This window comes from Triturus cristatus, chromosome 7 (assembly GCF_964204655.1).
Source record: "Triturus cristatus chromosome 7, aTriCri1.1, whole genome shotgun sequence".
In the NCBI taxonomy this organism is placed as follows: Eukaryota; Metazoa; Chordata; class Amphibia; order Caudata; family Salamandridae; genus Triturus; species Triturus cristatus.
Genome location: NC_140590.1, coordinates 707609261 through 707634335, shown reverse-complemented (window position 1 = coordinate 707634335; position 25075 = coordinate 707609261). Strand labels below are relative to the sequence as shown.

The window sequence follows — 25075 nt, the reverse complement described above, 5'->3', positions numbered from 1 at the left end:
ACGTGGGCTGGTATTTTGTGATTCAGCTCGAGGTCCCTTCACGATCCCTGGTGGTCCGCTGTCCTGTGGGTCCCTGTGAAGGTAACTTTGACTTTCTGTGGGCTTTCCTGGTTGCTCCAGATGTGCCCTGACTTTCCATAGCTTGGAGCGTCCCCAGGACCTTGATGGTGCTCACCGAAGCATCTTACCTCTGACTGCGTGGGTTGCAGTTACCAACGTTTGTTGGTGTTCAATCCGGACCCTGACACCCCCCCCCCCCTCCCCCCTCCCAGCACTCGACATTATTCGTGGGACAGCTCACCTCCGGACTTTTGTCATCGTCGATGTCTCCTGGCCCCAATGGCCGCAGAGTCAAGCTTCACCTCTTCTCACCTGAAACACCCGACATCGGTGGGCATTCGTCTACCCTGGTTACTGTGAAGTGACCCAGACTCTGTCGCCTCTGCTTTCAGGTTTTTCTCAGCTCCGATCCAGGCTTGGATCACAGCGGACACTTTTCATCTTCCCGGCGGCAGCACTTTTTTGCACCACGCCATTGAAAACGATGAAGGTTTCCGGCATCACTTGACTCCTATTCATACGGCTCCTCTGGGATAGGTAACACAGGTATCTCGATACTCTCAAGGGTGCTGGCCTTAGAACCTTCTATGTTTAACTGGGTTTGCTTAAAGTCCTCTCCGAAGTGTCCTTAATCTTTTAAAATTCCAACCGCGACTTTCCCATAGAGTTGTACGGAACTCGCATCTGTGTTCTCACACTGCACCTGTCCTCCGTGGGTCCCCTGTGTCACTTTCTTGGGTAGTTCTTTGGGGTCCCAGCGATTCTAATTGCTCTAGGCACTGTCTAGTCCAGTCCTGGTTGTTATAGTATATGGTTTGGTCTCCCCCTGGAGCCCACTGTGTATTGTGCTATTTACTGTTGTTCTAGTGATTTAATACTGTGTGCTTTGTTCTGTAATCTCATAAAGAGGTTAGTAGAGAGAGTTTAGTAATAAATAAATATATTTTATATATTCCTTGTGTGGTTCTCCTTTCATTTGGTCATTCAGGAGGTTATACACTGGTAAAACAAGCTGCTTTACATTCCTTCGAGACTTAGCCTGAAGGCTGCTCTCTATAGCTACCACTAGGATAGCTTTCAGTAAAGGTTGTCTTTCACCTAATCATCAATAAGGGTTGTTTGCACTGGTACAAATTGCCCACTTTAATTAGTGGGCAGCATATACTAGGCCAACTTCTCACACCGGGAACACCAGGGACCTCACAAATCTCGGGTATGATTCCACAATGTTTGACACCTAACACGATAGTGTTACTTTCAGCTGTTGTTTTTTTTTTTTTTAAACCATTTTTTATTTGAAACAAAGACAGCAGCAGAGACAATTACATAGACAATGTAGATACGTTAGTTCCTACCATTTCCACACTCCCTCAATGCACCTCTAGCACACATGAGTCCAGGGTACTTAAATTTACATACCATCAGCCTCCCCCTTCAACAAACCCTAGTATGTCTCCGAATCAGGAGTCGCCGTATAACTCTTGCTATTCTGGTCGCATCTCACCCTTTGTAAATGTTTCTGCACTCATCCCTCCTGTGCCCTCTGTCTCTCCCCCCTCCGCTCTATCGTCGGTGAGACACATATATCCCCCCTATACTTATTCCATTTTCCCCACTTGTGGTCCCATTTACGTGGGCATCCCCTCCCTTTGAATACCATTTTCTCGGCGAGCATGGCATGATCCATGTCTTTAGCCCAATCCCTCAGTAGTGGTATGCTGTCAATTCCCCACCTTTGGGTGATATTCCGCTTAGCCAGACACCACCCCAATGTGACTTATTCTTACTCAATTTGCGTAAGGTCCGTCGCTACCCAGACATTGAGAAGGCACATCGCGGGTGTGGGGTATATAGCTTTGCAACATGTCCTAACCATTTGCCTGGTGACATTAGTCCAATAACTCTGTATGTGGGGACACTCCCATAAAATATGCAGGAATGTTCCCGTTTGAGCGCATTGTCGAAGGCAGAGTGAGCCGGGTCGCCTATTAAGTTTATGCAATAGAGTAGCATCAAAGTACACTCGGTGTAGGATTTTTAACTGCACCAGGCGAAGACGCATTGGGATAGCCCCCTCCCTGGGTGATGATAATGCCTCCTGCCAGTCCTTCTCGGCCAAGTCCCCTAGGTCCCCTTCCCAGGCTCTCCTAAGTTTTGACATCGGGTCCACCCGATTGTTGATGAGTTTACAGTATGTGAGTGATATGGCCTTTCGGTTCATTGGGTCTAACAGAAGCCTGTCCTCCAAAGGGGAAGAGTCCGGAATGGGCGCATTTTTAGTTCGGGCCGATTCTATGGCATGGCTTATCTGCAGGTAGCGAAACCCCTCCGAGGAAGCCAATTGGTATCTGGCCTGAAGCTCCTGGAATGTTACCATTTTGCCTTTTTCCCATAGGTCGCTTACTTTGGAAATTCCTATCATTTCCCACTTATCAAATCCCGCCGATGTACTCAGTCTCCCCAGAATATCTGGCTCCCATAGGGGGGTAGCCTTCGTTAAGCGGCCCCTCCAACCCATCTGCTTCTGCACTCCATGCCACACCTCCACCGCGCGCGCCGTCGGGCCAGTAAGTCTCAATTTCTTATGATTGGTATAAAGAGCTCTATTATAGCCACCTTTCACCATCAACCAGTGATCTGTCCGGAAGCTCGGATCATCATGCCTCCCAAACACCCAGCTGTTAATGGCCGCCAGTTGCGTGGCCTGGTAATAAAGACGCAGGTCCGGCAATCCAATGCCCCCATCATACCATCCCATTGTTAACTTTTTCATAGCTATGCGGGCCGTTTATTGTCCCACAGCAAATCTCTCAATGCCATCTCAATCTGAGAAAAATAGGAGTTTGGGATCGGAGTGGGCGTATTCTGTAACGCATAAAGAAAGCGCGGCAGGGCCAGCATTTTGTATAAGGACGCCCAGCCCAGCAATGTTAGTGGAAGAGATTTCCAGTGTACTACATCTGTTTGAAACCGCCTTAATACCCCCTGGAGATTCTTCTCGGCAAACAGTGTGGTATTGGTGGTGATAAATATCCCCAAGTAAAGAAAACCTTGGGATGCCACCGGGATATCGTAGCCTCGGGGGCTCCGTGGAGGGTCTCCCCACAGGGAATACATCTGGGATTTAGTCCAGTTAATTTGATACCCAGAGTGCGACCCAAAAATATGGAATCTATGGAGCACCCGCCGCAATGATATTGCAAAATATCGTCCGCATATAACGATATCTGGTCCTCGTGGTCTTCCGTCCATCTCATGCCTCTAATCTCTGGGTCCCCCCTTATCCACACCGCCAAGGGCTCGAGAACCAGGGCGAATCGCAGCAGCGACAGTGTGCAGCCCTGTCTCGTGCCTCGGCTGAGGGGGAAGGTGGTAGAGCGATAGTTATTTACCACGACATGGGCCCTGGGCTGTGAATATAGCAACTGGACCCATCCCATGAATTTAGGGCCAAAGCCCATTCGGTCTAAGACTGCAAACATGTACTCTCATGCCACCGTGTCAAACGCCATTTGTACGTCGAGTGCCAGTAGCACCGCCTCCTCCTCCAAGGTATGCACTCGGCCTATGACTCCGTTAACCCTACGCAAATTATGCGCTGTATTGCGTCCCGGCATGAACCCAGATTGGTCCGGGTGGATCAATTCTGGTAAGTAGGGGAGCAGTCGATTACTTTCAGCTGTTTTAGAGTTGGTCATCACCCGGTCGCATAATGCCACTCTATATGTCGTCCATGGATGCAGCAGTAACCACCCGGGAGAATGGACTCCGTAGGCTGCAGGGGTGTCCTGCTCATGCAGTGGCATCCTCTCACTTGGAACCAAGACCCTGCCTTCAGGATTGTCAAGGCCTGCAATAGGGGTGACTTAAAGGTTTTAAGTGTAGTGACCCTTAATAGTAAACCTATATCTTAAGTAAGTGGTGCATGCACCAACTCACACAGGCTGCAATGGCAGACCTGTAGTTCCATTTTGCATGACCTTACATGGGTGGCATAATACATGCTTCAATCCATGGGAGGCCTCTGGGGTACCTATGCCCTGGCTACATGGGTACCATATACTATTGACTGATAAGAGTACACCAGTGTCCAATCTGGTGTGTACCTAAGTACATGACATAACAGTTTAGGGAGAAAGTAGAAAGACTGTGATCCTGATTAGCAGGATCTCAGTCAGACTAGTCAAAAACAGTGTAACATGAAGCAAAACGTGGGGGTAACCATAAGAAGCAGATCCTTCTTTCCTACACGAGGTCTTGCATAACTCTGGAATTTTACATTAAGCATAAATATGTATGTAGAATGTGTTGCGCACTTACTTTAAACATTCATGTTTTTTCTGCACGGGAGGACTGGGTAGAATAGGAAATGTCCTACAGAAATTAATTTTTTCCATGAGCCATACATGTTCTGAAACCAATCTCTTGTTGGCATTTGTGTGACTTTGTTTTGTGAGGTTTGCCCTTTGGAGCAATTTTCAGGAGCAATTTTCAGGTGAAATACTGCTCAGTGTAATTTTCTTAATACATGGAATAAAAGTTGGAGAATTTTTTTACACTCCATAACATACACCTGCAAAATTGGGCTTTCATCTACAGATCCTAAGCTTGCAGCCAAGTCACTACTTCACCTGACTGTCACTGATTTTAATTTCAGCCGGGGCTAAATGTCTTCCTTTGTGGTGAAGGAAAACTAGCTTTTTCCAAATGGTTATATTAACTTAAGGTGCAGTTGGCTATCATTAATTGCCAGTGTAACGAGTATCTCCTGCCATCTTACACCACACACTGAAAGGAAGAGACCGTCGTTTGCACCATATTGGGGATTCTGGTCTATCTGGCTTTCAATGAAACTTTTTCTTAAAGTAATCGGAAAGAAATGTTGGTGGTTTTATGAAGGAGGACTGACGATGATGCCGAAATCATGGTGTTTTCTGTAGACCGGGGGTTTCAATGGGCCAGGTCCTATGCTGGTTTGGTAATGGGTTTCTGCCATGTCTCTTGAACAGAGGCATATTTTTCCCTCTTCTCCTGACACCTATGGCCACCTGCCAGGGAGTAAACAGTTTAAAAAAGAAGCATAGCCCCAGCCCTCTCTATAATCACGGTATTTGATGATCCAAAGTTAACACCATTTTTAATTTCTATTTAGAGTAGTTAACTACTTGCACAAATGTACCCTTCAACCAATACAGAGGGATGGGGTTCTCACCTGTATTGGGTGGCCGAAGAGTTTCTTCCCTCTGCAGTGAATGATCCCAAGGAATCCTGAGATGTTGAGTTAGGGGACCCTATTTCCCCAAAAAGATAAGGGCATTGTAGTGAACCACTCTGTTAACCAAAGACATAGGCTTATACACTTTAATTTAATTAATTGTGTAAACTAAACCCCTTACCAGTTTGACCAGATGGACCCCATGTGCTCTTCGAGCTGCACTTGTTGCTCCACTGACCCTGCGGACTTCCTGCACCTTGCATGGGCCTGCTGCCCCCCACCCCCCTTACATCCGATCCTTTATGACTGAAGTGGCAGAGGCACCGAGTGTGGTGATTGACTTCAGACACCCAGTTGATCCTCTCCCTCACCAATGAACCCACAGCCACCAGAATCAACTTCCACAGCAGGATAAAGGCTTTTGCCACCTGGATGAAAGATAGCTGCCTCAAGCTCAACTAGGACAAGACTGAAGTACTCCTCCTGGGACCCACCCCCTCAGTGTGGGACTACTCCTTGTGGCCCGCCGCACTGGGAGTGCCACCCCCCCCTCCTATGGATCACGCACGTAACCTTGGCATCATACTGGACGTCTTGCTCACTATGAACCGCTAGATCAACGCCGTATCCTCATCTTGCTTCCACATGCTCCTGCTTCGAAAGACATTCAGATGGATCCCCACAGAATCCAAAAAGATGGTCACCCATGCACTCATCACCAGCAGATTCGACTACGGCACCGCACTCTATGCCAGCGTCACCCAGAAACTTCTCAGGAAACTACAGAACGTTCAAAACATAGCTGCCAGACTGGTCCTCAACATCCCCCACCGCTGCCACATTACTGAACAACTACAAGAACTCCACTGGCTCCCAGTCAACAAAAGAATCACCTTCAAGCTCCTCACACATGCCTACAAAACTTTTCTCAATGCAGGACCAGCATATCTGAACCACTGTCTCTCATTCCACGTACCCGCCAGACTCCTTCGCTCTGCCCAACTGGCCTTGGCCACCCTCCAAAGGATCCACAAGACCAGAACTGAAGGAAGATCCTTTTCCCACCTCGCCGCCAAGACCTGGAACACCCTCCCGCTCCACCTCCGGTATCCCTGTCGCTGACCCAATTCAGGAAGGTTCTCAAGATCTGGCCCTTCGACTGAACCCCTGCGCCCAGCCCCAAACGGATCAGCAGCCCCCTATCCCTCAGCGCCTTGAGGCCCTTACAGGTGAGTAGCTGCTCTATATAAACCACTGATTGATTGACACTCTTGCATGCCGCTAACCATGATTGTGGGATATGTTGTTGATGTCCTGTGCGCCCGGAGAAGGCTGGCAGTATTAAGGTTGACCTTGGCATGTATGAAGCTCCTCAACTCTGCCGCTTCTTCCTGCCCCCAGTTTTGAGTCTGTCTGAGTGATGGTATGCATTGTAATGAGCAGGTGCATCAGTATTGGTGCCTGCCAGTGATTTCCGGTGCTCAGCACCGGCTCTAATGACTGTCCACTACATGGCGGTGCTGTCTGTCTAATTTTGAAATTAGCACAAAACAGTGTTTAATAAGTCAATATTCATTTAGAAAAAGAGTAATACCTGTCACCCACACCGTTATTATAGCTGTGTGTGGCTTACAATACTCTGAATTGTCACTCCTGTCGGGAGTGCGGATGCTAGTAACTGTGTTGGTGCGGTCATTGGCTGCGTTGGCAGGGGCAATGGATGGTGCAGGCTGCAGTGGTCTCCCTAGAAGGGCCCTGGCACCTCCATTTTTACAAATTAAGCACTGGTGCCTAGCGTTAGGCGTTGTGATATGTGGGAGCCCTTCTGAGATTATATGAAATGACTAACCGCATCTCCTGTATCAACCCCAGTCCGTGATACAGCCCTGACACCCTCCCTGGTATAGTGCTTGCTCTATGACTAATGACGCTGCAGTGTTTTCCTTTAGATGCCAATAGAAACACTGTTGGGCTCTCTGACCGCTTTATTCAGTTTGTATTGATACTAGCTTGGTTTTCTGTTCCACCCCTGTTTGGCTCTGCTGATATACCTAAACTCCGCTCTCTGAAGCACTGCACACATGGTTGGTCGGCTTATTATTATTTTCTATTATTTAGATTTTCTTATGTTATGATTGCTTAACGTTAAAATTAATAATAAGATTTCAAAATAAATCTAGAGCAGCTAACTGTCCTGACTGCAGATAGGGTAAGAGGTCTGAGGCACTGGGACATAGCTAGATGCTGTTGCAACCTGCCATGATACACTCTTCCTCAATTCCCAAGACCACTAAAAGATGAACAAAAATATGTCAATGATATAAGATACAAAGCTGCAGGTCATAGGGAGAGCAATAAAGCCTGATCCTTAATTACCCTTTTAAAAAAAATATATAATAGCCATTGCTGTGACTCATTTACTTAGTGTTGCATGTCTTTTGGAAAGTCACTGGATGTTAGTATTTGCTTCACAGAGTTTCTTAGTTCTATGTACCTTGGTTCCCAGTCAGTCAGCAATTTGCAAACCTGTAATCCATAGTTTCCGAGCTCCATTTTAATTCAAAATAGATTTGAATGTTTTTACTCCGATACAATTATCCCAGTCATCTTTCTTTCTCCGTATGTAATAGTGAATAATGTTATTAGAAGGGTCTAAGAAGGTGGCCTAGTGCTCCTTGGATTAAAGCCCTTTTTTAATCGTGGTTAAATAGGATTTGTCAGATTCAGCCTTACTTTCCGTATCCTGCGGCAGTCCATTTGATAAACTGGCAGTTGTCCTGGTCATACATGCCGCCAGATCTCCCTGAAGAGCACATGCGTTTACTAAATCTACCTGCCCTTAACTGCAGGGACCAGCAATTTACCAGAAATTGAAATAAAAATGCATAGAACATTCGAATTCCACTTTGTTGTTATTGTTTCATGCAATATTATGTACAGTAGGAGAGACATGAAACGCTGTGTGCACAAGTGAGATCTAAAATTCCTGTTAACATGATAGTAGGTGTTCTTGTATACTTTCCTGTGATTATCTTGAACAGCATTTTGTTAAAATTTCGGACTCCAGTGTTTCAAATGGCACCATTGATTAGGTACACGTCCATATGCTACATTCTCTCTCCTGGCCAGACGTGCTCCATTTAGCAGTGCATGCTATACATAATACTTGACGCGAATGTAAACCGTCTGCAAATTGTAGCATTATTGCAAGTGAAATACAAATTGACTGTAGACTCAAACTGTCAGTTGAGCATAGTCTGCTCACCTCCTTTCTTGTCCCGGTGGCTTACCTCTTCTGCAGTTCCATCTTTTCTCTTGTCGTACAATTATTTCTGTTCGTGTTCTGGACAATGTGAATCCTATTACTCCCGCTCCCCCCAATATTTTTGGAGGGTAGATAGATGTATTTACTGTCTGTTCTGTGAAGTGGAACATTGTTATTGTTTCATTGGGTCATTTGCTAGCCTGTCATATTTCTGACTCCCATGCAATGTGCTATTGTAACTTTATTGTATTTAAATGGGTAGCCAGGTTTTTTGCATATTGGGTGCCAATGGCCTGATATCTCGTTCTAAGTTTGGCTTATTAAAGTAGCAAAACATTTTAGCTGTGTTAAACTGCCCACTAGTAGAACAATGTCATTTTCTTAAGTGTAAATCAGTTGGTTATTTCAGGCAGGACAAGCTTATTTTTGTGTTACTTTCCAGACTTTTCCTCAATGATCTTTGACGTTTTTGTTAACATTCACACATAGGAATGAGAAAAAGAAGGTCAATGCCAAACCAAAGAATCTGGACCATCAGGAGATCCCTTTCAAGCTGCGTGAGCTTATGAAGAGTCAGAAGGAAATGAAGCGGCCAAAGAAGAAAAGGACAAAAATTGTTGGTCAGTTTTGATTACTTCTCTGCCATGCATTGCTTTGGCATTATTGACTTATATGAACCGCAATTGTTTTATTTCTGCTAGTGCTGAATAAACTAGAAATACAAATGGGGAAAATGAATAGCTGTGATGCTGAGGAGTAGAATAAAGTGAGTTTGTGTGCTTGTAGTAGTGAATTTGCCCATCTATTTTAAAGGCTGGATGATTCAGACGCTAGTGCCTTTATTCAGCTTTTTGGTCACCATCTCTAGTGCAACACCTGCAAATGCTAATACATGGCTGAAAAAGGGCTACTTGTTGTAACTTGCATGGTACCTGGAAACATTTCACTTGTATGTATCGTGCGCTTACTCTTACTACCTCTGTGAACGGAATGTAAGATCAATCAATGGGAAACATTGAGGTCTTACAGTATATTGTAAATATACTCATTTTATTTGACACCACTTCTACGCTTCCACTGGTAGTCCTTGCTGTCTCCACATACTAGAAATTCTTTTTTTATTTTGATGAATAGATTATAAGACTGCATTCTGTCCATCAACTGTTGTTTTTGCTTTTGTCACCCCGAGTGGGAAGGGTATGCCCATACGTGGGTCCCGTGATCTACATGCCACTGGAATCAAGCTATCCTGGCTGAAGAGGGGTGAAACCCCCGAAACCGGTCCTAGGATGCTTGTTTCCAGTCCAGGAGGACCTGGCTTGGCAGTTCGGGCTGGACTGTTCCCATGAGGCACAGGGTCAAGACTGATTTGCATATGGCTGGGTTCAAACTGGAACGGCATGGTGAGCAAAAAAACGATGGATTTAGGCCCAGATCGCTGTACTGGGGTGAATGTACGACATTGTTTTGCACTCTGTCCATCAACTGTTGTTTTTGCATTTGTCACCCCGAGTGGGAAGGGTATACCCAGACGTGGGTCCCGTGCTCTCCATGCCACTGGAATCAAGCTATCCTGTATTCCTCCGGCGTCCCGCGCTCGAGGTTCCAGAAATAAATCCCCCTTCCCTTACAGGGAAACCTGGGGGGGGGCCTTCCACCTCCAATATCAATTTCAAAAGAGGTATCCAAGGCTAGTCAATCTCCTTTGAATACGCTGTGCGCTTCTCAACGCTCTACTTGAAACCCGGGAAGAACCTCGAGCGCGGGACGCAGGAGGAATACAGGCCTACTGTGCGAGTCATTGTCCGATTGATTTGGAGATGCACGTCACAATTTGAACATAAGCTATAAAGAATTATAGCCTACATTTCCCATGTCAGTTAAGATCTATGATCAACAGTATAAAGGGTCAAGTGGCCATTCAGTTAGAAGGATCATTGCATGTGTTAAGCAACCGTGTGAGACTGTTGATATAATGTACTTTTAAATATAAAGTTCCTCTTCTGAGTGTAGTACTTGTGTGTGATATTTTAAAACACCAAATTGGGTTTGAATTACCACTGTGTCCCTGACCCCTTTTTAGTAACCCAGAAAGCACAGACACCACATCAACTATGTATTGAATGGGCATGTGTAGGTCTACAGTCTATTCTTTTTACATTCAAACGTTGTTGGACTGAACTACGTTTGGGCATTTGTGGATGGGAAAGTAAACCTTGTAGCTTACGCAACATTCTACCCCGTCCATTGTTGCCATTGCTCTTACATTCCTGCTCTAGGCAACAGACAAACCATTTACAGTGTCATCTTCCACCTCTGGCTTTTTCAGACACTCTTTCTGCGAATGTGGGTGTTTTTACAGGTGTCTCCTTCAGGTACTCTCCCTGTGTTCTTTCCGCCATTCCACTCCCACCGACCTGCTTCCCTCAGGCCTCTACTCACCCTCCTTAGTCCATGTGCGTCTGTGTATTTCCCCACCGTCCGTTGTCCGTGTGCTTCCCTCAGTCCCTCCTGCTCACCCTCTGGGGTCCGTGTGCGTGTCCCAGCCCTTCCCACCCACACCCTGTAGCCTGTGTGTCTACCCCAGCTCCTACCACCCACATTCTGTTGCTCCTTTGACCCTCTCACCAACCCTGCATGGTCTGTGTGCTCCGTCATCCTCTCTCTCTCTCTTGTCTTCCCTCCATGTTGCCTCATTCCTCAACCCAGTCACCTGTATATTTGGGAAGTGGGTTGGGGTCCAAAGCAACACAGAAGGAGGGCAGTAGAGGAAGACACAGGTGGGAAGAGAGGACAGGTGAGAGGGGTGGGGGAACACGCAACTAAAAATGACAAAAAAAGGCCTGATGGCATGGCCATCGCTATTTTTTTTTAATTATTTTTTTTACACACATTAGTTCTGGATTTTTGTTTTCAAATTATTTTAAGCCATGCTTCTGTACTGCATGGCTAATAATCATTGGTAATGCCGATAGCTATAATAGGCGAGAACTACCAACACTTAAAAAAAAGAAATCCTTATCTAATTTTTTGGGATTTTTGCCCACAAGTCTAACCCCAATATAAAAGCATATTACTTCAGTATGTTTCATCTTGGGGTCAGGCAGAGATAGCTAACACAACGCAGGGCTTATATTTTTTGGTCAGGTCCAGGCTGCTTCTCATAATTGCTAGCAGGGGCATTTAATTATTATTTATTTGTTGATTTAAAAAAAAAAGAATACAATTTAATGATTAAAACGTGAGCCCCTGGTGGCTCCTCCTCATTTTTAAGTCTCACCAGCAAGTGTGCTGTCTACTGCGAGAGTTTAGAGCCCACCAATTGCTTACCATTGCTTGTTTTCATTAGCACTGTAATTTGCTTGCTTCCCATTTGTTTGCTGTGTGGGCTTTCTTTCCTATTCTTTGTTTGTCCTGCCCTTGGATCATGGACTCATTACTCTGTACTTCCCTGCTCGCTTTTTCAAGCGCTATTTTTGATTTTTGTTTAAGTACTCTACGAGATTGTTTTCCCCGATGTGTTTCTTGTGCGATTCCCTCACCCCTCTGCCACACTCTGTGTTCCTCTTGCCTGTGTGTTTTTCCCTCACTTCCCCTGCGTTGCCTTTTCGCCCGTGTGCTTACTACCCGCTAGCTCAATGTTGCTTTTACACCTGTTTGATCTCACTACCAGTGTCCCTGTGCTGCTCCTGCCCCACCCGTGCTTCCACCCCTTGTGGCTCTATGTTGCATCCCCCATCTGCTTTAAAAACTCTTCTCCCCACCCGTGTCCCATGTTAGTTCCACCCCTTGTCTGCGACTCAATGGTGCTTCCCCCCCCCACTCCGCTTTCAAAATAAGAATGCTTTATTTTTCTTTTTAGTTACTGATCCAACTAGGATTGGTAACTAAAAGACGAAAAAACACGTAGCTGTGTCATAAGCTTATTTTTTGTTGTTTTTAAATTCTTTAACCATGTGCCTCAGCATCGGCAAGGCAAAAGGCAAGACCTATTAGCTTTGCAATGCTCGTTTAGGTTAGTGAGAAGGAAGCTGCTGTATTTCTATAATGTGCCATAGCAACGAAGGACTATAATGAAGACCTTGTTATTTGATCTTAAATTTCACATATATATGAAAGCAGAACTATAATGAATGTAGTATGGTACTGCTTTAGTTTTTAAATGAAACGAAGATCTAAAGGTAACATCACCAGGTTAGTCATTTTAATATTCCATTGCATGCAGGTGCAGGCTTGCACAAATATATATTTATGCATCTACATGTTTTTGCACAAGTTACAGCATTAAAGCTAGATCTATGGCCTTTGCCAATGCTTGTTCTCATTTAATTTTTCATTTTAATTTATGTCCTTGCATCTTGGGAGTTTATACTCTTGTATATACTTATATGTGTATGTACTTTGTGGGCTCTGGAGATCAGCCCTAGGACTTGCCTGCTTCTGCTTAGGGACTTTTCTTTCTGTTCAACTGCCTCTATTTAACTGTCTTAATAGAAAACAACCAGTAGAGGTCGGTAAAATGCCACAATTGCTTTCTGCTGAGGGACTTAATTTTTTTAATTTTTCTGGCAACTGCCTCTATTTAACTTTCTTGATAGAAGACGACCAGCAGAGGTCAGTAAAATACCTGAATCACTTTAGCATTCTCTAGATTCCAGTCCATAAAAATTGTCTTCCACGAGCACTCTTAGGCAACGATATTTTTTTTCAAATCTTGCATTTTCAGTTACATGACCACTGAAGGCCCTGATTGTATATTAAAAACAGAGCTTTGGACTATACCATTTACCGCTGAAAGGCAATATGTCTCTCCATGAGTTCCCATACCTGGTGTGTCACGCAGTTTGGTGCTTACTTTCCCTCCATGTTAAAGAACAGTAGATGTCTCAGCACCCAGTCTAATGTGCTGCATAGCTAAATACATATAAGGTTCCAAAGGCGAGATTGATTGCATTGCAAATGCTTGTTTTATATTGCAACCTACTTTCTACTTAATTTACTTAGGTAGTCTAATTCAAGTATTATGATATGCTAGCTGTTTAGCCCCACACATTTATACAAATATGATGTGTCCCCTCACACCATACACCACACCACATGACACTATAACTCACTGAAATCACACCATTCTATGAAACTGCTGATCAAACCACCTCACAGCCCTACAAATTGCCATGCCATTTATCAACATATCACACTAAACCTCATCCCATCACTTCCCACCAAAGAATGCATTTGTAATATAAAGCAGAAATATGTGCATTACCCAATAATTGCTTGTGATAGGATAGATGCAATTGGATTGCTGCTGTTCTGAAAAAAATAAACTATTGTTGAACACTGAAAAGGGCTAACGACAGGAACCCTGCAGCCTATTCTAGAGTGCATCAAGACAACATAAAATAACCTAATCCAAAAATATTCAAAGACGGTCCCTTTAGTACCATTCTTCGGAATTTCCATGGCAACTACAGTAGTGAAACACATTCTCCATTGGGTTTAGAAAGGAGTATGTTACCTAGACACCAGTTGGCTAAAGTGATCTATTAACACCCCTTTAAGTCATAAGGAATGCTTTTAAAGCTCAACTTCCAACAGTTTACTAGCAATTGATCAAGGATTATGTAAAGGTAATGGCCCACGTCTGTTGTGGCTTGTTCAGATGAGGGTCTGGGTATGTTTCAATATTGAAGCACAGATCAAACCAACATCAAAGTCTTATTTTTGCTATTTCTAATTCAAAACAGGTATGTGCTGTTAAGCTAGTCGACTATGAAAATGGAATGACCCCAAATTCACAGCTCAGGCCATTGAAACATCAACAATTGGCAGATGTGGTAAAAAGCAATGACCAGTCCAGTCGTACATTTCGTTGTGTTATTGATGGGGACATGTCAGTCCAAGGCACTCCGGCCAAGGAATGTGATGTAAATTGAAATGTTATTTTTTTCATCACATAGAGGTGAGCACTTATCAACTAGGTACAAGTCGGGAAAAACAGATAAAATGTAGAATACTAAGAGTAAAGCACAGAATTGACAGTGTGGTAGTTCTGAGGTCCTATTAATCTATGTTTTAGTGATGCTGTGTGCATTAGTGAAACATTGCGGACAGTGATTAGGGCTAAGTGAGTATACTGTAGAAGTTTGTTGTCTTACATCATAAAAAAGGTTTCACTGTCCCCCAATGTAACCAAATCAAGTTTTGATTTCTGAATTGTTTGTTGACTTGATGTAGCTTGGCGAAAATGTCCAATGTAGTTATGAACCGGAAATGTGCAGTATAATTAATATTAATAAACTGGTAGGCTAGACAAAAGCAACACGAGTCGGAAGATTCTCCGGTATTCTCTGTGGGTCATCACTTGCATCTGGTGGAACCAAATCAAGTTGAAATCTTCCGGCAGGATGAGCTCCGTGACTGCCTCAGAGGCCTGAGGAGGACTGAGCAATTGGTTTTGTTTGAACAAAAGCAGGCCTCCTTGGTCCCCTACATAGGAACCTCTTGTGCTGCTGCTCTGGAAAGAACCTTACCTGCACTACCCATCAGCAGATTGCTTTCTATGGAATGGGATGAAGGTCCCTCCCCAATGCTGTCTCAGACTTATGTAAAATAGCTTTTGTTTATAGGCTCCCAATGTAAGTAAATAAACAATAAGGATACCTAAAATGTGATTACTTGAAAGTGCAGCCTTCGCTAAACAAATTGAGTGATTTTATGTTGTCCTTGTTTTGTGTCTAAATTTAAATCATCTGATGTGCTAAATGATGGTCTGACATGTTTTTTATTTTCCAGCTTCCTCAGACAAATATTCCAAGCAAAGACCGCAGGAACCCAAGGCACCTAACGCCCCATTGGATATCCCGGTGCCAAAGTTCAAGAGACAAAAGAAAGAGAGTGCTTACAATTACATGCAACGCATGGCCAGTGTTGCAAACCACGTCATGTTCCTGACAAATAATCAGCCTGATCGTGAGCCTGAGAAGGAAGTAGAGTTGGCCGGGGAGACGAAGCAAGAGAAGCCGAAGATAAAAGAGTATGTCTCTACAGTTATGCAGTCCGCGTTGCATTGAGGTTGGGAGTGGTGGGAATTCATAACGTTTCACCACTGTGAATGATCACTAGCTAAGCACCAATGCCCACTTATATTCTTTCAGGTTTAATAATATGCAAAATACAAAATTGAGAGAAAGCTGGGAAAAGAAGCAAGCTGAGCGCAAATTGCTCCACTTTTGTGGTGGCTGTAAAATTGTCCGCAGTTATGAATAATGTGTTGTACCTTCTGCTGCTATTTCTGGTCTTTACAGCTTCACTTATCTCCTTTGTACAGATTTGACAGACGCAGAAAGGTGAAGGCATTAATGAAAAAAGGTGAAAAGAAAGTAGATCAGCTGGAGAAGGAGATGTTTCGAGGTAAGATACCTGTTTCTGGGTGAGCTTACTGTAAGGGTTTCTGAAACTGATTTTACCTAGCACTTTTCCAGATGAGCATAAGGGGACATGGGATTTTCCAATGCATAGTCTTATGTATCTCTTCACTGCTCGGGTTATCATCCTACCTGCACAGAAACAGCTTGATCTACTCTTGTCACATGTGCCATGTGATCCTGGTGAATGACCAGTGTCCCTGCAATCACCTTTCCCTTTTGTCTGGGATGTTTGACATTGCAAGGTAACTGTGGATTTCTGTGGTGCTTGGGTGCAAGAGTGGTCTCTAGGTAGCATTACAGATTCTCCACCAGTGTACCCCTGTACCCCTGACCCCTGCCAGGCTGCGGGAGGGAATCCCTTTATCTCGGTAGAAAAGAGGAGTGTAGGTGAGCCATGTTATTAGTGGGGCATGGGTACCTCCATTTTAATGCAAAGATGGTGGGTGTTAGGTGATCTACTGGTTGAGCTAGAAGCGTAAACTGGGATGTTGCCTTTGGATTGGAGATACCAAGACCTGCCGTGCAGTTGGTGTCCTCCTCCCTTTGCAAATGTCAAAATGGAGTCCCGAGTTTCTTCATAATGTTTTCATGGGTCACACTACTGCAAATATATAGAAACGCTGATGCTTTTTGTCTGTTTCTTAGACCGGGTAGAGTTTGGCGAGGTTGCCATGGAGCCTCCATCCTTCACAGTTACGCCCAGAAAGAGTGTCGGCAAAGAAAAGGTAACCCAGTACAAGTTATCATCAACTTGCAGTTCTCAAGATAATGTTGATGTTGTCAGTTTGTTGTTCACAACTTGAGAGCCGGATGGGTGTCAAATTTACCACTTTGCGGGTTAAAGCGAACTATCATGTTGTTAAAGTTATTCCTTGAACAAATAATGGCCTTGCAAACATACAGAGGAGACGGGTGACCTAGCCAATTTGCTTGGGGTAATCCAGTCTCCAGCTCTCATTAGCAACAAATTGTACAAAACACTTGAACAGCGCTCAAAGCAGGCCTAATATAAAGAGACCCTTTCACCCAGGTGCTGTTCTGTTCCGATGCAAAATGAAAGTCAAATTCACTTTTTCATTAAATGATATGTTTACATGTCTGAAGCAAAGTCACCCAAAACATCCCAAACCCTCCTTGCCTTCTTTACATCCACACCCTTATAATGTGGTGATATGCTTTAGTATGCAAGTCTCTAGACAATTCCTCAAAAACTTCCTTTCCACCAAAAACAAGAGACCAAGATCTCCTCTCTGAGGGACAGCGACAACAGCTATTCTGACAGTAGGCCTTTTACCCCTGTCATGAGGGCTTTGTTGCACCCAGTGAGAATACTATTTCACTGTTGGATGTGTTTACCTTTGTTAGATCAACAAGATGTCAATGCACAAGTATACCCTGAGACAGGCATGTGTAGTGTGTGTGTGTGTGTGTGTGTGTGTGTAATATAAATAACCACAATGACATAAAAAGAAGAGAAGGAGGGTGGTAGATATTAGCACAAGGGTGTAGTCCCTTGGGCACATTGGGATGATTTGTAAGGGAATTTTTCCCTCGACCGCTCCTTACAGGATTTTAGAGGTTCAATTATATGAATTCAAAGACTCACAAATACTTAGGCTCATTAACATATAGCCTTGAGCAAGCCTCAGGCTTGCGTGCCACTTAAGGAGGTGAAACACATGTTGACTGCATGAAGTTATCTAAAGGAAAATAACATGTCAAAGTATGTCTTGGAATTAAAAATACATAAACTTTTTGTATCGTTTCCAAAGAGTTTCCTTTATTATGACATTGAAGTCATAAAGCTAGAGTATACTTGTTTTGTTCTTTTTTGGACTTTTGATCAACACTAACCTGGGGTGTTTATGCACTCATTATAGTACATTCAGGATTATATAGTAGACTGGGCTAGGTTAACAAGCCTTGTCCTTGTTAGACAGTGAGTTGGTAACAATAAACTAGTGCAAACTTGGCCAGTCTTCAGATCTTGTGGGAGATGCGATAGAAGGGAGTAGCATAGAGTGCACGAGTCTCTAGCTGATCGGGAACCTGTTGTAGCTGAAATGACTAAAAGTTTGCTCTACAGCAGAACTACTTCATAATTACCGAACTTCAAGCTCATCAGCCTGCTCGAGAAAGATTTTGCATACCCAGATCTATTACAGTGTTTGGATAATTTTAAAAGAAAAATTTAGGTGCTTGAAGTATACATTCCAGCTGTTTCAACTGCACGAATCATACGGTTTAGAAATGCCCAAATTAAGTGAGAAAGACTATTCAGCTGCTGCGAGTACAGCCTTCTTAAATAATATTATAATTTACTCCCATATGTCTGGACATTTTCTCCTCTGTTCACCCACTCTCATCTGCTGCTTGACCACATGTTTTTGCAACGTATTATTATTTGAAGTGTCACAATAAGAGTATATAGAACAATAGCCCAGGCACCTCTGCTGAGTTTGAAGTCCCCTGGAATAAAAAAACCAGTGAAGTGGGTAATTACAGTGGCTTTACACTTGACATTAAAAACAGATGAGGGATACATCATAACTCCTACTCCTGTAGGGGTGAGAGATGGGTGCCCCCTAGCTCGCTGGTTGCTGAAAGTGCGTCTGTTACTTAGTTGCCTGACTTGGGAGTATTCACTCTCCCCTTACCACCCACACATAAAAACAACAAAGTGTTGCTTTCTTTAATTTCTGTTCTTTCTCTTTTATATATCATTTTTACACGTCCTTTATTAGGCCGCAGAGCTCGATTGCCAATTATTTCTACATGAGCCAAACTCAATTTCTAGATCACCTTCTTTCTTCACATTCCCGATCAGCATCTAGGATGATGTACCGTATCGCATGCATGTATGCATTACCTATCCCTCTTTTGACAAGTTCTCCTGTATACCCTTCCTCTGCAGATCATTTTAACAAAGCAAGATGCTCCTTAATCAATGGACTGGAACATTACACATAATGCCCCTGTGTAAGCCACACCAAATCTTCCCAGTATTTGTGCATTGCAGAAAATAATTGACCGCTCAGCTATCCATGACCACGATCTATGCAAACGTTCTCCCCATGAATATCCTTGCTTCTTTGACAGATTGCAAGTTGTTTTGTTCATGCCCCAAATCAGTCCAAATATTAATAACCGTTATGACCGGCTGATTCTTTCTTTCTTAATTCGTAATCAAAAACAGCCTTTGAGATATGTCCTTTTTGAATTCGTTGAAGATTCTGGTTCATTTGTTAGTGATGTTTATTTTGCATATTTCTTTCATCTTTTTTCACTTCTGTTATTTTTTTGTTGTAGCCTGGGGAGCGACAGCTTCTTCTCAAGAATCTTTTCAAGCAGCAGAATGCCTCCTCCCTTGGAAAAAAGTCACAGCTTACATCAATGGCTCGACAAAGGATTATGGAAGAAGAGCGGGAGCGAGTTGTACAGGCTTACAGGGCCTTGAAGAAGCAAAAACAACTTCAGCAAACAAGCAAGCCACTAAACGCATGCTGAAGAATCTCAATGATGCAAGTGAACAATTAAAGACTTTTCAATTTTTGGATCCTACCGAGGTCATACTCAAGGCACTAGAACAAGTGGGTAGATAGAAAAGACTTAATTCATTCATATATGAATGATCTTTCTCCAGCATCGTGCTCTTTTGTGACGCACACCCCCAAACTGCTCACAGTTTGAATATGGTAATTTTCTCAACTATCCTTTTCATTCATGTAATTTTGTGTGTGCAACCAAAGAGTTCCTGTTTTTGAAAATATCCCCCAGCCTTTTAACATTATTTCTAAATGTTTCCCATACTCTGTAAGGAAATGTGCTTTTTTGACCCAGTCGTCCCCACACATCTTCATTCGTGTTTTATGAAAATTTTAATTCTCTTCTGTTGTGTACCAACGGTTTTCTGGCCTACAACGTTCAGAAAACATGTGGTACATGGGTCAGTTAACTAATAAGCACATTATAACTGTTAATATATTTAATAAAAATGATAAAATGTGCCCTAAAGTTAGGCCTAATGTTCATATTAGAAATGGCTCACCAGCAAGTTGTAGTGTAGTAAGATTTGCCTTAATGAAGTTGCTGGCATTCTTAACATGAGACCGATCATTTCTGCACCAAAGTAGTCTATTTCCTATGCTGGTAAATGAATTAGAAAAAGTGCATTTATCTATTCATTTATGGAGTTTTATGTAAAGTTGACATGCAATTTCCAGCTGTACAGAGTGCTAGTCACTAGGTCATGTTCTTACCTTATATAAATTAAACAGTTGGCGATAGTGACTGTTCAGTTATAGTTTACATTGAAAAGTGGGGAACAAACGTTGTTTTTCCCATTCAGTTTTCCACAATAAAGGTTGCTCATCTCTGCAGCAGAGCGCACTCTTACCTGATTAAATTGGGCTTATAATGAATCTGGAACTTTACCAGAATGGGGCCTTTTTTTGGCTTGTTGAAAACTGTTTTAATAATTGTTTAGATATTTGCATTTCACAAAGGAGTTGAATGTGCTTCAAAGAGTGAATCTTAGAAACACTTTTTAACACCTTGATCATTAGTTCCCAGTCAACTAGTGAACCTGGAGCATTTCCTCTTATTGCCAGATGAGTGGTTACAAAGCAATCCCAGTTCCATGAACCCGGGCATTCTGATTGGCTGGCAGCAACTGAAAAAATGTATTGCTGCAAATTCACTTTCTCCATAGCACAAATTTGAAAGGCAGACTTGTTATTGACTATTCAATACAGCTCTAATGGCTTCTAGTTTCATGATCCTCTCACCGTCATCATTGTGTGTTCAAATTTAAATTGTAGAGCTTAGACACGCTGTGTTTTGTATCTCAGGTTTTATTGAATTTCAGTGGGGTTATTCTACTTCTGTTATCTGTAGTGATGTCATTGATCAGGTGATATCTCCAGGATGTAATTGATAATGTCAGTTTTGATGTCATTTGTGACAACGTGTGACACCATTATATATGGGCTTTAGTACCCAACTGTACATTATAAGGATATTGCTATGCACCATGGAGTTCTGTCCCCCCCCCCCCCCCTTTCAAGTACTTTCTTCCATAGTTGCCAAAAGCCACAGTGATTTGGGGAACACCTGCAGTCAGTGGTGGCCAATTCTGTATGCTATTATTTTTTAGCTTAAAATATTGAACTATATGTCCCCGAATCTAATTTACTGTTTGGTTCAAAAAGTAGTGGTGATTTAAAAAACTCACATTACATAGTGTAGCACTGCAGATTTTCTGTCGCGATATTGCTCACTGGCCACAGTGCTCAGTATCTCCTTCTTTCCTTGTTCTTTCACCATTCAATATTGAAGCCCTTACTGAGTTCTGTTTCTCGGCGTCAGACCTGCCGAGGCAGATTGCAGGCAGGCTGCAGGCTATACTCTTCCTTCAGATGTTGTGAGGGAAGATGACGCATGAGCTGCGCACACCAAAACACAGACTCTGAGCTTCGAAACCACAGGGAGTGTGTTGTGTGTTTCTGTCTCTTGGTTTGCAGCGCACAGAAACTGTTGCGGCGGCTGCAAACTTTCCTTCCTTACAGTGCCTGAGAAAAAACATCTGCCAGCTCTTTCTCTACATGTAGCACAGGGGCATTGTGATAAATTATTACAGGCGACTATTAGTGTCGTTTTTTAAATGTATTTATTATAGGCTCAATCATAACACCAAATTCAATTCATGGTCATAAAGTCATCCTTAATGAAACCGATGCAATAACAAATGTTGGTACATTGGCTTACAGATGAAATTAAATATTATGTTACCCTAAACACTTTGAGAATGTAGTATCTTATTTTTTTTTATTGTTATTTATTTAGATTTTGGTTTTCGGCATGGTTATTTATTGGTATGGATAATGTGAATTATAATCCTTGCATTATGATCTCTGGCTAAGTCCTACTTTGGGAGTTGGGCCTCTGCCCACCCCTCTAGTGGCAGTCAACCCCGCCACTGCACGTAGTTAGGCCCTGCTCCCATCCCGTTATACCCAGCTAAAACCCACTCCGCAATGCCTCAGCAATGAGGGGTTAATTGCATGGTTGGGACTATGGGCAGACTTCTTTTTTTTTTTTTTTTTTTTTTTTTTTATACTTTACTTTTGGATCGGTTTTGAAAATAGGAACTCTGGTTCCAGGGCTAGCTTCTTGACTTGGTGCCACAGATGCTGTGTATGCCTCACTGAGTACTGGAGCTGTGGTTCTGGCACTGGTCAGTGAAGCTTGCAAAGATCTCCGACACCAAGCCGTGAACCTTGCCATGGTACTGCGGTTCCTAGTTTGGAACTGTGATACCAGTGGACCTCGCTGTGATCCTTAGTTACAGCTTCCTGGATCTGCAATCCTCTGACCAAATCAATTTGTCTTAACACCATTTTAAACACGGAAGATGATAGAGGGGTTTCCCTAGGGACCTCTACGTGGCTCTGTGGGTCAGGATATGTTTACTTTTCCCACTTATGTGCCCTTTCAGGTTTACTTTCGGGACATGAGAACCTAGTATCTGCTTCTAGTAATGCTGTCTGAAACATGTTCTCCCGATGTTGTGGCCAGCCTGTCCGATCTTTACCCGGTACTGCAGATACATTTTGAATTTGCGGTACTGAAATGGTTGATGGGAGGGGAAAAATGTGCCTCTGTCAATCAGAATAAGCTATTTTTTACATTGTGTAACCACACAGGTCTGCGGATATGATACCTTGGGTTCTCTGTGAATTAAGTGTCAAGATATTTATAAAATACCCTCTTCATACCCAACTTGAGCACCTTTTTTAATGCTAATTTCTTAAACTACTGAATGGATTTACACCAAACTAACAAAAGCACAATCCTTGACTGTCGTTCTAACTTCATGTCAAATTTGATGTAATACTTTTAAGCAATTTATTTTTTTAATCCAACAATACTATAGGAATTACAATAAGAAGTTTCACGTTTGGTTCCTTCCTTTTCTTTGGCCCCAGCTTTAAAAATCAGCACCAAACATGACGTGAACGACCCAATGTGGTTCTATTTTATTTTTATTTTTAAAGCTTTGTGCAGATTCTTTAAATGAAGCCGAAATTAGTTAGTAAGAAATCAAAAATGTTTTCCCCGTGGTAGCTCTGATTAAATTATCACTACTCTTTTGAGTAAATGTGAAAAAATGCAAGAGGGGGGCCGTGGAGATTCATAGCAAGTTGCTTGTCAGTAGGGAGGCAGAGTTTTGTAGGATGTCAAGGTGTTTAGATGGTTCACAAGGGTCTGCAGAGATTTGTAGTGGGGCGCTGGCTTTTAAAATCCAAGTTGTGAGAGCTGAGGTTTACAGATACCTGGTGGGTGTCTGCAGGACTTGTCAACAAGCTAAGCACTAAGTTTATTTTGTATTTATTTTGAGAGTTTTATATAGCGCTAGCTAGACCTGAAGGTATCAGAGCACTTTACAACAGTAAATGTTCACATCAAACATAAGTCTATACAGACCATCTGAGTAGGTGATAACGTTTAAAAGACCTGGGGTTTTAGGGTGTACCAGCACTCTGACCAACCACCAACCTCCCACAGCTAGCCAGTGGCCAGTGGCCACGGGACCAGTGGAACTTCAGCGAACTGTGCAAATCCCTCAAAACCACCAAAGCAGTGTCCCCACTCAGGACAGAAGGGCACCTCTGCTGCTTTGGGTGGGGGCCAAGGATCGATCAAGAACATCGGACTACACATCAAATGCTGAAACCACATTTCTTCAACGCAAGGGCTCGCATCATGGCTCTAGTGAACGAGAGCAATCCTGTGCAACATGGTCTGAGAGATGCAATGCCAATTGTGTGTCTACATGTTATTATTATTTAGAGTTTTATATAGCGCTAGCTATACCCCTAGGCATCAGAGCACTTTACATGATAATGTCAGTTCTTTACATGTTATGTGATAACTTTTACAAGAGGTACATGAGGGTCCATGAGTCTCCGCAATCCTAAGATGGTAGCCACAGCTGCAAGTCAATCGTGGGCATGATGCAAGTGTGGCACAGTAGAAGAAAGCACTCCACTTGCTTTGCCTCTATATGATTGGGGGGAGGGGGTTGGCAAGGTTATTAGGGCTGCAGATGCTTGTACTGACTTCAGTACTCATCGTTTGAGATGGGACCGGGCTTCATCATGGCATCAGCAATGGAGGCGGCTGGCGATGGTCGTGGGAGCTCTCAAAGGGAATTATTCTAGCAAAGTGAGGAGCAGGCCTCCGGTGATTCTCTGGAGTCAGACTCCGATGGTATAATGACTGAGAAGGTGATATATTGCCTTAATTAATTTATTCAGACCCGGTAGGTGAGAAGCCCTAAGCAAAGTTACTGAGTCTCTTGCCAGCCCGAATTGCTACTATAACATACAACCTGTATAACAACTTTCAAACCTGCACAGTGTGCGATGAGCAGCCTGCCCAGTGAGAATCACTCCTGACTCCTAACTGCCTACTTAAACCTGCATATCTACAACTTCTAAACTGCCAACGGCAAGAACCTCAGCCCGCAATCTAAAGTAACATGCAAGAAGACAAGATTCACTAAGGTGTATGCTGAAGACTGTACCTAAAACTCAACTCGATCACATCTAAGGGAGCATGCAAGTTCACTATATTTAAGCCTCTTTACGTATTGCAATCGACAAATACCAACCAGTCTTTGCTGTAAAGGAAAATCAAGTTACCAAAACCTCAGATCAGTGGCAAACTCTAGCCTTGATGATTCTTACAGCCCATTTACCTGCAAAGTGCGGAGCCCACAACCAAAGTAGACATAAACAGCGGTCTCAAACCCAATGAGCAAAATACAATCCTCCATCACCTAAGAAGCCTTGCAATGAATTAATGCACAGTAAAATCATGAAATCAAGTCAAATCCCTTGAATAAGTTCTAACCTCAACCACAGATGAGCTACGGACAGTTGAAGGGAAGCTTGACTAAGTGGAAAACAAAATTGATGATAATGCTAACAGAATAGAATGCTTCCCTTCCAAAGCTGAATAGTTTGGATAAATCAATCAATCAAGGGAATTGTAAGCACGCTACTCACCCGTGAGGGTCTCAAAGCGCGGGGGGGCATGCAG

At 43.2% G+C, this 25075-nt stretch overlaps 1 protein-coding gene across 1 annotated transcript in view; it reads left to right on the top strand.

Annotated features, from left to right (window-relative positions):
• The window catches only part of CCDC137 (coiled-coil domain containing 137), a 46997-nt gene extending 25231 nt beyond the window's left edge, over window positions 1-21766 (top strand). The window contains exons 2-6 of the mRNA XM_085617368.1: window positions 9030-9160; window positions 15336-15576; window positions 15871-15953; window positions 16616-16695; window positions 19280-21766. Coding sequence (XP_085473494.1) covers window positions 9030-9160; window positions 15336-15576; window positions 15871-15953; window positions 16616-16695; window positions 19280-19477 — 733 coding nt within the window. The 3' untranslated portion in view covers window positions 19478-21766. The remainder of the gene's footprint in view (window positions 1-9029; window positions 9161-15335; window positions 15577-15870; window positions 15954-16615; window positions 16696-19279) is intronic.
• Window positions 21767-25075: the final 3309 nt, after the last annotated feature.